The sequence below is a fragment of the Notolabrus celidotus genome, chromosome 12 (genome assembly GCF_009762535.1).
Source record: "Notolabrus celidotus isolate fNotCel1 chromosome 12, fNotCel1.pri, whole genome shotgun sequence".
NCBI classification, from domain to species: domain Eukaryota; kingdom Metazoa; phylum Chordata; class Actinopteri; order Labriformes; family Labridae; genus Notolabrus; species Notolabrus celidotus.
Window position 1 is genome coordinate 20,430,486 of NC_048283.1, and position 12,979 is coordinate 20,443,464.

At 47.0% G+C, this 12,979-nt stretch overlaps 1 protein-coding gene across 6 annotated transcripts in view; it reads right to left on the minus strand.

The window, feature by feature from the left end:
- Positions 1-94: 94 nt before the first annotated feature.
- kirrel3l (kirre like nephrin family adhesion molecule 3, like) overlaps positions 95-12,979 on the minus strand; it is an 81,684-nt gene continuing 68,799 nt past the window's right edge. For 2 of the 6 annotated variants that reach the window (XM_034698068.1, XM_034698065.1), the window contains exons 2-15: positions 11,949-12,101; positions 11,203-11,352; positions 9,011-9,168; positions 7,414-7,564; positions 7,116-7,221; positions 6,704-6,852; positions 6,460-6,587; positions 5,063-5,189; positions 4,822-4,922; positions 3,453-3,651; positions 2,489-2,608; positions 2,199-2,308; positions 1,963-2,052; positions 95-1,845 (exon numbers count right to left, since the gene is read on the minus strand). In XM_034698068.1, coding sequence (XP_034553959.1) covers positions 1,348-1,845; positions 1,963-2,052; positions 2,199-2,308; positions 2,489-2,608; positions 3,453-3,651; positions 4,822-4,922; positions 5,063-5,189; positions 6,460-6,587; positions 6,704-6,852; positions 7,116-7,221; positions 7,414-7,564; positions 9,011-9,168; positions 11,203-11,352; positions 11,949-12,003 — 2,142 coding nt within the window. In that variant the 5' untranslated portion in view covers positions 12,004-12,101 and the 3' untranslated portion in view covers positions 95-1,347. Of the gene's footprint in view, positions 1,846-1,962; positions 2,053-2,198; positions 2,309-2,488; positions 2,609-3,452; positions 3,652-4,821; positions 4,923-5,062; positions 5,190-6,459; positions 6,588-6,703; positions 6,853-7,115; positions 7,222-7,413; positions 7,565-9,010; positions 9,169-11,202; positions 11,353-11,948; positions 12,105-12,979 lie in introns of all 6 variants that reach the window. The other 4 variants (XM_034698067.1, XM_034698064.1, XM_034698069.1 and 1 more) reach the window with 3 other exon arrangements.

Consider the following 12,979-nt stretch of genomic DNA (forward strand, 5'->3'; position numbering starts at 1 on the left):
GCGACCGGGCCGGGTGCTGAAACGAATGTCTCGAACATGAAATGGACATGAGTATAAACGCTGAAGAGTTTCACTAGACACATCATTTGCATGCAACAGAGAGAAAGTATGGGCTCAGCCATTTGTACAGATACTTAGTGTTTCAGGGTAGTACTGATTCTTGTAAACATATTGAGACAATTTGATTGATTTGTAAAACTTGAGAGTGGATGGTCCACATAAGGACTGCCTAAAACATCTTTCCCCTGCTGAAGTTGACGCCGCATTCAAGTTTATTTCTAGTTCAAGATTGCCACCTTTCTAAACCACCACTTTTTGATTGTTCTGGTAAAAGCCGACTCGTCATTTTACAATCAGTAATCACAGCAGAAAACAGTACCAGGGGTAGGACACACGTTTTCAGCCTCCGCCCCTGTTTTTTCACCCTTTAAATTTACCACCATCTTTGGGTTTCCATGGCCTCACCTCGTCCTTCTTGGTACAACACACAGTTAACATAAAGTCCTCCATTACAATGAAGGTTAAAACACACATTCTCTTCATATCGCCTTCTTTTTCCCACCTGTAAGCAATACTGCTAAGTCCAACATGTTAGGGTTAAAATCAGAAGAAGCTCCAGGAATACAGCTCAGGCCAGAAGTATTCCTACGCTGATTAGACTCTTCATATAGTACAGTGCCTGTAGCACTTGTTGGTCAGTAGAGCCAGCCTTTGTGCAGAACAGTCCATGTCTGTCTCTGTGGATAGCTCAGTCTTATGTTGATGATAGAGACACGAATGTGCTTAGAATTCCTTTCGCATGCCAACAAAACACCAAATGACAGACAACAATAGGCTGTTTTTTCCTCAAATATGTCGCAGCTTGTCATTTGTTCTTTCAAAGTATTTTAGCATTGACACAAAGTAAACTCTGGAAGGCAGGTAAGCAGCTACCCCAGTCATTTTGGCCACCCAAATTCAGGAGATACACTTGACTTGTTTTCCTATTGGCTCTTGAACTGACAACATATCTCCAGGTTTGGGTGGTCATCATGTGGAGATAACCTCAAGAGGTATCACACTGTAATCATTAGTTTGACTTGAACATCACAATCTGCTGAACCTCAAGCTCAGAAGCTCCACATTTAGCATTTCCGTAGATCCCACCAACCATCACCTCAAAGAAAGGATGGTTAATCCAAAACCCAAATCGCGTGACTCCCTCCGAATACTGTCCAACGTGTCCTTGAAGGACCGCGAGTGAAGAAAGTCTTAGTTCATGTTAGTCCAGCCACACCTTCATGTGGTGGTGACAATGGCTATCTACTCACTGCTCCTGTTCTCTTCATTTTCCCACTTTTAGTCCAATCAGACATGCGTCTGCATCCGCTGTGAGGGCCGTCCATAGTCAGACTGCTGCGAGGACACTTGTGAGGAAGCATAAGAAAAGCGAGATGAGCTGGATACTTTGCTGGCCTGATCTGATTGGTCGTACGCATCCACCTTTTCATAAGAGGCAGGCTTGACGTAGCTGGTGAAGGCGCGACCGTAGGTAGCAGGCAGGTAGGCGGAGCCACTGTAGGCCGGATCAGTGGGATAAATGCTGGCAGGCTGGGCTGCTTGCTGCTGCTGGGCTGCCGCCTGCTGCTGTTCGTATGCTGTTCTGCCTGCTGTGGTGGTGGCGTATCGATGGGAGAAGTCATAGACGCGAGGCTGGGTGCCGTGCTGACCATAAATGGGGCTGGGGGAGGGCAGCTGGGACGGGGTGTAGACTGGCCGAGTATTGGGGACATATTCAGAGAATCCACTGCTGCGGATGTTGCGGTCTTCATGACCTCGGACGTTGTAGTAGCCATTGGTGGGGTCCTTTGTGGAGGACAAGAAAAAAAAGCGCTTAATTTTTTTATCAGAGTTGTCCGGAATTGGAAAAAAGGATTTAATCATTGTAGAGTGTTTCTTTAAATAAGTTCCTTCAAGTTATACCTTGATGTCTGATCTCTCGTCGTCTTCCTCTTCCAGGAGGTCACTGTGTTCTGTGCGCGACGTCCCAGGGGACTCGCTGCTGTTCGGAGCCTGAGGGAAGACCGAGCATTTCTGAAGAATTACTATGATGAATAAGACCTCACTTGAACAAGACCAACACAAAGTCTGAGTTTATACATTAGAGTGGAGCCTTCATGAGAAATAACTAAAGCAGAGAAACGAACCAAGAAATTTACCATGGGCTCTTTGACATCCTCCTCGTCATCGTTGCCACGTGTAGCGTTGTGATCACTGTGAACGATCTGAACTCTGATGTCACTCTTGGAGAGACGAGTACACCTTTTACCTATGGGGATGAAAGCACAGGAAACTTAACTTTATGTTTTCAGACCTCAAAACTATAACCAAAAACTCATGGTGAAGTGGTGTGAAACTGTTGCAGTCTCAGCTCACAAATGAAAGAAAAAAAAAACGTGTAGGTGTTTTATGTGAAGATTTGGCTGTTGGTCCTCTGGCTCATACTGACCGTTGAGCTCACCTTTGCCTGTGTGCCTGCAGCACAGGGAGACCAGAATGATGACACAGATGAGCAGGACACAGCCTCCACCCACAGCTCCACCAACAATTATCAGCATAGGCAGGGCTTCTGTAACAAGAACAGTAATACAAGATAAGTATGGTGTGGTGTGGTGGGGTGGTGTGGGGTGGTGGTGTGGGGGGGGTAGATGGTTGTCAGGATAGGGATGAAATAGGGGATGGTGGAGCATAAGTGTCAGCGTCAAAATCGAGCAGATCAGAGCAAAAAAAAAAAGAGAAAAGAGATCCATTCATTTGTCTTGCTAATCCCAGAGACGTCAGCGCCTATATAAATTCATCTGCAGTAAGCCCTGTCCTGCTCACAGCTAGTGTATGCTCAAGCGGGCATCTCACAGCCTGGCTATTGTCTCTAATCTCTCTGAAAGAAGGGTAACAAGGCCTGACATGCAATGAAGCAACAGACAGTAATCTAATTAGAGATTCCAGGAGATACCGCTGCCCATTTCTCTGGAGACCCCTCTCTGCTACGTTGATGTAAATTACTGGCGAGGACCTTATTTTTGGTGTCTGCTGCAACAAAGGCTTCCACGAGCAGCATCAGTATAGGAGTACTACTGCTTTATTCCAAGATCACTTTAAGAGGCTGCAGCCAGAGCAGCTGAACTTGGCTCTGGGACAGTGATAGAGAATATGAGTCCAACCACAGACACATGGGGCTTCCTCTAATTGACTTTTGTCCCCAATCAATATCTATGGTATGGGGCAAACATATTCATTAAAGGAACCATCTGCTGATTAAATCATATCGATTAGGGGCGGCATAATTAAGATAAGCGCAAGAGAGAAGCTTTCACCTAATCTGGCCCCCTTCACAGCGAGGATTGAGAGTCTCACTACTTCTTCTGCATAGGGCTCTAGTGGGTGTGGGGGTTATTAGTCTTGTCAGTGCATACCTTGCTCCTTCAGAGTGACCAGGGCAGTGCCAGTGCCGAAGCGGTTCCAGGCGGTGCAGTTGTAGCGCAGCTGGAAGTCCGTCGCAAGCGTCTCGGACAGGACCAGAGAGGACACAACGCCATGGTCGCTGGTGACTGTCTGCACTGAGTAACGGCCGGAGGAACCGGAGGACAGGCTCATTTCGCCAAAGGTCCACACCTGAGGGGAGGGTTAGAAAAGAGAAACAGACAACAAGGTGTAAGTTTGGGGACGTGTCCACACTTATCTAGGGTGATGCAGGAGAGGCATGAAGTCTATACGAGCACGCACATGTTTGAATAGCCCTAATTTACCTTTGATGTCTAAAATATGTAAAACTACTTTGATTACAAATGTAAAGGTCTTGGGGTTAGGAGTGTTTAGTTCTTGTGTTTACGTTTTAAAACTTGGAAAAACACAACAGAGTGGCACAAAACAGATCTTTCATTACTATTTCTTTGAGAACTCAAAAAAAAGATGTATAAACTACCAGAAAAGGTTTAACAATAACATGTTAGACAGCTTCTTCAAGCCTGCTGCAGCCACATAACTTCATTAAACATAGGTCCCGCCCCTGTCTGGGCATACAGCCAATCACAACTTGGAACTATAAGGTGGCACCTGGGGTGGCCAATCAGATTTCAGGTACCACCCTAGGATAGCCCATTGAAGCACCCCTGTGTAAGTAACAATTGAAAAATGAACTATCTCTGAAAGCAGAGGTCTGTACAGCTGTTTATCCTCAGATCCTTGCCTGCCGCTGACTGAACATCAGCTTCTCACTTCATTCCATTTTTTTGTGCCGACCCTCACGGTGCTCCACAGCTGACACAGCTCACAGGCTCATGTTTAAGCTGCCTCCCACGTCTGCCCTGCAGGTGAGGCCTAAGGAGGGTTAGGTATCTGCACTATGAAATAAGGCTCCTCTCCTCTGTCTCTAGCACAAGGGCCAGCAGGGCACCTGTCTCTCACTCCTCCTCACACCCTAATTATCCTCTCCCAGCCCAGCGTACGTTCAGCAGTTCAACAGGGTCAGCCGAGTGATGCCTCTCGGGCCGCTAATTGAATGCGGTTTGGCTGAAACCTGCAGGAAGCCAGGCTCCCACAGATCCTCCAACTCCACTATCCTCTCCAGTCAATGTCTCAGCAATTACAGCTGTGAATATGAGCGCGGACGTGTTTGTTAGCGTGTGAGGTGGAGATGTGAGGGTGTAAAGGTGTGAAGGTGAGGTCAGGGGTAAAACTACACTGAGTGAGCCATCTAATTTGGGTGTGGCTCGGAGCAACTTGCTGTGGTAAGCTCCCCCACACAAGAAAATGACACAAAAAGCACATAAGAGGATCACTTACAACTTTATCAGGCGGTGGGCTGCTCTCCACCCGACATTCCAGCTTGCCCTTGGAGTGTTTGATGGCGTGCTGTGTGGCTTCCGCTGCGATGATAGGAGGGCCTGGTGTGAAAGAGAAAAAGGATATTCTGAGTTACAGATCAATACTACAATGTCAGATATCAATTTTGATGCTACTCATTCAACAGATCAGACCAAATCACCACAAGCAAAGCTGTACTCATGGACATGAATCCACTCACCATTAACAGTCAGAGTGACATCTCTTTCTGCAACTCCAATCCGAGGTACAATGGCCTTGCAGGTGTATGTTCCGGCGTCCTCCTGGGTAACAGCCTTGAGCTGCAAGGTGTTACCGTTACTGAGAACCTAGTGAGAAAGTCAGGGACACAAGTGAGAAGTGTGTAAGAGTGCGAACGAGCCAGAAAACGAGCAAAGGGGCAGACAAAAGGAGAGTGGAAGCTTTATCAGTGGCCCACTCAATGTGGAGGCAGCGCAGAGGTGGGCTGACCATTGTAACAAATGCTGCTGGTTTGAGTTTAATTTCATTGTGAAGAGCTTTAATCACAGCGTTAAGCACTGCGGCCGCCGCCGAGTGACCGTGCGGCTGGGGAGATTGTTGTAATTAAACAGTGGGGACAGAACAGAGCACTCCGGTGTGAGTGGGCCCCAGCCCTTTTTGAGCCGCTACACTCACTCACTCCTTAGCTCATTGATCCTGTCATTCCATCAAGCTGTGATTAATCCATTTACCCCTCCTCTCTCCACCTCCTCCATCTCTACACCCCCCTGCTATCACTCTCTCCAATTTTTATTTCAACACACTTATGGAGTAACCCAATTAATCCATTACTCGTGGCTGTGTGGGGGGACAGTGGCTGTGGGTGGATTAGAAAAATGCCTGCACGGTTCCCTCGGAGGGGCTGAAAGCATTCACTCTTAGAGATGACAGCATTGCTTACGCCATCCCGCAGGCACATTCTTTACCAGGGGGGTGTTTTTTTCTCCAGCATCGCCTCAGAAATTATATTAGAAGAGAAGCTCCTGTGGGATGTCCCCACTGATGGTGTTTACGCTCAAAGACTTTTACCAGGATGATGTAAAGTGAAGGGGGAAATGTCCCATTTGTTTCACCTATGAAATTAACTTTGAGCAAATGGGCACTTAAGTGCGGTCGGGCCTCTTTAATGTCTAAAATGAGGCTCCAAAAGTTGCAGCACATGTTGTAATTTGGTTATTTTCAACCACACCTTGGCTCTCTGGTTGCTGGATTGATATATTGATTGATATATTGATTGCTTGATTGCTTGATTGATTGATTGATTGATTGATTGATTGATTGATTGATTGGGCCAAGAATTACAACAGTATTTCATGTGGCCTGATGGTGCCTTATGAATCAGTCAGTGGACAGACAGTTTTTGCCAGAGGCTTCAGCCCTCGGGGAGCATGCAGAGAGGAGGTGTTGAAGATTCAGCCTGAAAAAAATCCAATGTGTGGGGGGGAGGCAAAGTGTGAAGGATTCATGCCTCAAGGCCATGTGTGAATGTTTCTCTCTGGAGGGGTGGTGTTGAAGGATGGTGTTGAAGCTTCACCTTCCCAACTGAGATAAAGTTGTGACTAATGTTTGCTGCCTTACCACGCTGGAGCCGTGCTTGGTCCAAGCTAGGGTCAAAGGAGGGTTTCCAGTCCAGGCACAAGTGAAGGCTGCATCCATCCCTATATCCACTGTCATCGGCTTTGGCTCCGACAGCAATCTGGGGCCAACTAGGGTGAAGTAGCACAGACAGCCGGTTACAATCAATAGGAAGGAGATTTTTAAACAACAACAAGAAGAGAAAACATCCACACGGTAAAGCCTGTTACGCTACAGTTAAACTCACATTGGACATCGACCAGGGTGCTGACATTGGTGCTGCCCACAGAGTTGGACACCTCGCAAGAGACCGGGTCTGTGAAGTAGGAGTAGTCCACAGTCACCTCCAGGCTGTCACCGTTTGCTTCAGAGATGGGAACTCCTCCTTTTGACCACCTGGAATAGACGAATAATCACATTATACAGCTGAATTCGTTCAGGGAGAGTACCTCGCCATGCGTGTCAAAGTGGCTATTAGCTGATTCATGACTTATGCCAATCACAATCAAATGCTGCCAATCAAGCCGCTCATTTAATCCAGTGAGTCTATGGAAGACTATCACGCTGGTACTGCTTTGGTCTGCCTGGTTTTCATACTCAACAGCTCTATGCGCATGGTGGAAGGAGTGAAAAATCGAGATTAAACAGAGGATAGATACCTGTATCCGGTGATTTCAGGGTTGGCCGAAGCAGCGCAGATGAAGAGAACCTTGGCTCCCTCGGTCACAGTCTGAGGCTGGACTGATAGAGTCACTGAAGGAGGGTCTGTAAGGAGGACAAACCTTTAAGTTACTAACATGAAACTGTTGGACTTAGGGTTTAATGGATTTAGTAATCCTATTTCACCTTTTAAGATTGCATCAAAACTAAATGTGTTGCTACAGATTTCTGTGCAAGGAAGCACTCTGCTTCAGAGCCAAAAGGATATTTTGGGTGAACTGGTGCCAGGACACTTACGCTGGACATTGATTGTAACCGATGTCTGTCGCCCAGCGGGGGCAGCAGGGTTAAGAACCCTGCAGGTGTAGGTGCGTCCAGAATCGCTGTCCTCGGGGACGATTGGAAGCATACTGACGGCTGTCTCCCTCTTCCCATCCTCCATCGGTGCCTGTGGAGTTGGAAAACAAAGTAGAGTCACTGTTAGAAGGTGCTGAAGGTCTAAACAACAGTTTAGAGACTCCATAACAATCTTCATTGGAACATCAGCTCAATGTCACAGAAGCAAGGCATTTTTTAGGATATCTGTATGACACTGCAGCTCTTGTTTTTTTCATGTGTGAGGCATTAAAATCGCCATCCTGTTCTATGGCATGGCAGTTAAATCATATATTTTACGATGCAGCAGGGGATATTGTGCTGTTCCCACATTTCTGAGTGTTCCCCGTCAGCGCTCTTGTTTGTCATCATCTTTTAAATCTATTTACTGCTCACAGGAATCAATACGCCTAAGTGAGGAAAGGTGTAGATTCTGAGGATATGGCTCACCGCTCTCTCTCACTTCCTCCCTCTCTCCCTCCATCACACACACACACACACACACTGGCAGGGAGAAAAACCTGTGATAGCTAAGGTGCCTGTGTGAGTGTTTTTTGGGTGGTGACAGTGTGAAAAAAGTGTCACACGTTTTTGATAAAACAGCAAGGGCAGGCTGAGCCTTTTCCCTGGACAGCCAAATCAATGGACGCAGGCTTCACTTCCTCAGCCAGACATACAAAAAGCATTTCTATGCTAGATCAAATCACATCACTCCCTGTCACCAGCCCTCACTTGGACAAAGCTTTCTCTTTCCCCCTAGCCTCACTCACTTAATGTTGTAAAATCTCAGTGTCTTTCACAAAGCTATCTCACTACATCACTCTATATTCTTTTGCCCCGTATCCCTGTTTTCCTCTCCCTCCTCCCTCCCCTCTCCGAATCTCCTCCCTCCCTTCCCACTGCAGGCTCTCGCCTCCTTAAATGTAGCGTTTAGCGTCGTTTAGCGTGGCCAGAGAGCATGAAAAATGTGACACTTTCCCAGCCGTGGCCAGCTTACGCTCCGGCGCATCCCCATTGTGTTTCTGCATTGTTGTGGGTGATTTCTCCTCCACAGAAACTCTACTGTATGAAACACTCATGCCTGTCTGAGCTTTGGCATGCTCCAGTTATGCTGTAGTGTCGCTGCATTAGCGAGCAAAGGGGGGGGCGGAGGGGGTTAGAGAGACAGAGAGGGGGGAGGAGGGGAGGAGGGGGGAGGCAGAGTAGTGGGAGGAGGAGGGGTGGGAGTGGGTGGGGGGTCAGGCGTGAGTGAAAATGGGAGGGGGACTGCAGAGAGTGAGCGGACAAATCGCACAAGAAAAGGGTGGTGATAGGGAAAAGCTGTGAAGTCATCGAAAGAAAGAAAGAAGATGAAAATAGAGAGAGATATGCACAAGAAAGAGAAAGACTACCATACTCTAAATGAAAATATTCCTCTTTTGAATAGCTTTGCATTTGTCTCCTGTTTTGCTTTGTGTGTTTCATGTGGGTGTTTGTGATTGAACGATAGTGTTCTGCAAAGGATCTGTTCTCACTGTACCTTGGAATAAATCGCCGTCTCCATGACCTCTCCATCTCTGTACCAGGTGATCTCAGCAGCAGGTTTGGCTCCTGAGGCTCTGCAGGTAAGGTTGTGCGGTGTGTGGGCCTTAAGACGAACAACCGGGCCGCCCTCCACCATAGGGTCTGAAGGAGGAACTGTAAAGCAGAGCAAACATACCACTCAAAACAAAAAATCTCATTACAGCTCCGGGGCCGGAACAGAGCCACAAAGAAGTCGTTCTGATATTGAGTTTGCTTCTGCTCTTAGCTCAGCATCAATATATCGCAGTAGCAAAAGAGGCAAACAACATCTTCTTAAGGCCATGTGTCTGTTTAGCAAGGTGTAGTTTCAGACCCAAGAAAATAGCAAGAACAGTTGTCATTTAGAAAAAACACACACTCAACCTTATTTATTTCCTTCCTTGGGACTTGCATTATTACTCTATTTGCTCTTATTGTTGCAGAGTGATGTTTCAACTGAATTGCTTATTTGTTCATTTATTTGCATGGTTTCGCACGCACCACTGGCAAGCCAAGCGTGCCACCCCTGATGAAGGCGTCTATCTCCCCAACCAATAAGAGAAGGCGTAAACATGGGGTTTATGCTGGCCTTTCTCGCTCCCTCCACCGAACCAATTTCACTGTGTGTATCTGAATTGTCAGAGGTCCTTCCGCTGCCGCGCCACGGACACTAATGGAATCCGAGTGCTAGGTGATTTTAATTTCCATGCCGATTCCCCTGACTGCACTCCCGCCGTTGACTCCTTTGACTGTGCAGGATTGCTTTGGTCTCATCTGGCCACATTGATTTACACATACACACACAGAGGCATGTGCACACACCTGCACAAGAGCAGAAAAAAGGCCCCTTCTCACTTTAAAACCCCTTATGTCCACACCTAAACTTGAGTGGAAAACCTACAGCAGGTGCCTCAGTGGTGCACCTGACTTCATTCAGTATGTTTATGTGTTTATAAATTGCACATAATGGTCATAAATCATAAGCCTGGATGTTTCAGAGTGCTTTTTAATGTAGAAAAGCAGTATCATCAACTTTCTGTGCTGCCTCCACACAGACATCGTTAAGGCTGTGTGTGGGCATGTGATGACCGCGCTGCTTTGTACCACTCTGACAGTGACACTAGACACGGAGCGGTGGGCTGATGAACACAGGTGAGCTCTCTGAGTCTATTCATTTAGATGAAATGTTCTGACATAGCGTGATCTCAATCTGCTTGCCTTTTCATGGCAGCCTAGTAGCGCCTGTCACCCTGCCTCAGTGAACTCAGAATTCACAGCTCAGTGGTAACAGATTCAAGGACAACCCACGGATACGAGGAGAAAGCTCCTTATTGTGCCGAGGGATACGCTGAAGCCCCATAGCTTTTTAATTGTTACCCTTTAGTTTCTCACTAATTCTGTATCATAGTTAGCTTATTGGTGGGTATACGGACAGTTGACAGGACAAATAATTGAGTGATATTCCTTTGAATGCCACCAGATGCCAGCAGTGCTTTGCCGATACCAACCCCCAAGAGACCTGGCCCTCCTCCTCTTTCCTTACTTGCCCACCCCCCCTTCCCCCCTTCACTGCCCCCTTAAACGTCTGTGGGAAGAAGTAGATCACTCACATCATGTTAATGTAAAAACCGCCTTGCAGTTGACAAATGTTGTAGCTCACTGTAAAATGTGCTAACTGTGCAGACCCTGACTTTCAAGCCACTACGCAAGTCATTTGTGACTGCAGCAATCACATTATCTCAGACGTCCACAGTCTTGATTACTGCCACTGAGAGCAGAGGGCTTTCCTTTTCCCTTTTTTTCAAGTTGAATCTCTTGGCTGAGCTTTGCTTGGTTTGAATTATACATTCAGGACATGATTTTTTCACCAGAAAACTAGATTTGCTATGGGGTTATCTGTGAGGGGTAATCAGAGTTTGTTTTATGAATTGCAAATCACCTGAAGAGTGTTTTGATGTATTTTTTATTTCTTCATGATGAGTCTGAATGTGATTATCTTTCTGTGTGCATTGTATGAGTGTTATTTGTACATATATTAGTTGACATGTGTCTGTGTTGTGTGGTGAAGACACTCCCCCGCCACCCCACCCGTTTGTTCCCAGGCCGCCAGCTTGCAGGCCTTGGCACGAGCACCGGCTGCAGGGATCATGCACGAGCTGTGTATCTTACCTAGTACAGTGAGCTTGGCACGGTGGGAGCGCAGTCCTGCCTGTGTAGCCTGACACTCATACACCGCATCATCCGCCAAGTCTGCCGAATCGATCAGCAAGCTGTGCTCGCCTGATAGCGGGTCGCCCATTAAGGAATAGCGAGTCCAGCCTGCGTGAAGCCAGCACAGAGAATAGAGTCAGAGACAAACAAACAGAGTGACAACAAACATGTAATGAAAGGACTATAAAATGAACAGACTTGTGCCGTGAACAAAAGGCGAGAGAAACGTGGCAAGACACAAATGAAAGCAAAGCAGCACCTCACTGGGCCGGGAATTGAGCCGTTGTGTTAGCGGAGCAGCGTGAGGCTTGAAATGCAACACGTGAGAAGGCTGCTGCATGAGGACTGTGTCCTTTAAATACAGACGCAATAAAGATAGGGTGGCTAAGGTCAAGAGGAAGCCTCTCCACCTTCTCTCTAGTCTGCCACACATTTAAATGTCAGTGCATGACAAAAGCCAATTGATTATCTACCTTCCTACAAGGCCCTTAAAATGCTAAGCAACAAATTAAAGTTCTGTGTGTGCTGCTGTAGCAGACCTGTCTGTGGTACATTGTTCTCTAAACATTAATTTGCGTAAAACTCTAACGTTTGACAGGGGGAGACTTGGTTTCTAATGAGACCTGGCATTGATCGGAGCAAGGCAGAGAGAGGAAGCGATAAACACACAGACAGCAAGAGAGGGAGAGAAAAACCGATAATACCTGGCAGATCTCGCTCTCCACCCAGTGCCAGGCCATCTTTGGTCCATTGTACCATTCCCCGATACCCCACAATAACACAAGGCAGAGTCACCGACTGGCCTGCTACGACCACCTGGTCCTGGGGCTGCTGGGAGAAGTAGGCTGCTTGGGTGGCTGCTGGCAGAAAGAAAGAGAGCATGATGTCAATGAAAATGAAACATCACTTAGAGTTTAGATATTCATGACTGTAGGTGTAAGACACTCATGAAATATGACATATCATAACAGCTTTAAAACAAGTACAGTTCAGAGGATGCTGCTCATGGCTGATAACAGTATGCTTCTGCAGAGGAGAAGTAGAACTTTCACTGTAGGCGTGAAGAGAAGTGAGTACAACAGACAGCAGACTCCCATGAACCGGTCTGCTCACTCTCTTGTTCTCATGGCACTCGCTGAGAGAACGGACGACGCTGACATGTGTGAAAATATTATTTTTTCCCTCCATAAATGTGCCTTCTAAGAGGAAGAGTCAGCTGCGCCTCATAACTTATTTAACTCTTTCCCAAGACCATATGGTTCTGTGCTCGCTGACATGAAGCAAACACACTTCCTGGGAGAAAAATGTGCCACTCTTTCACTGTGCTTTTTGTAAAAATGGATGTTAAACAATCAAAACTCCATTAAAGCTCCCAGGAGACCCATCCGTTTGAGCCTGCTGAAAGTCAGCAGAGACACCTGCCGCCGTTCCGCTGCTGTGTTTAAGTACGGCACGCGGTCTCACTGGATTGGCTGGCCCGCCTTCACACGCACACAGAAACACAGTGTGAATATGGATCCGCAGCTCCAACTGTTTGTGCCACTATGCTAACGATTGAGCATTACAAACCCTACTGGCAGGGGAAGATGGCAACACTCCAGAGGTAACTAATCCGTGGGGAAAGGTAGGAGGAGGAGAGGGAAGGAGGAAGGCAGTTGGTTGGTTATCTAAGTGGGGTGTCTGTTTGAGACGTGAAGAGGACTTAAAAAAACTCATTCTCCTTCTCCCTTTCTTT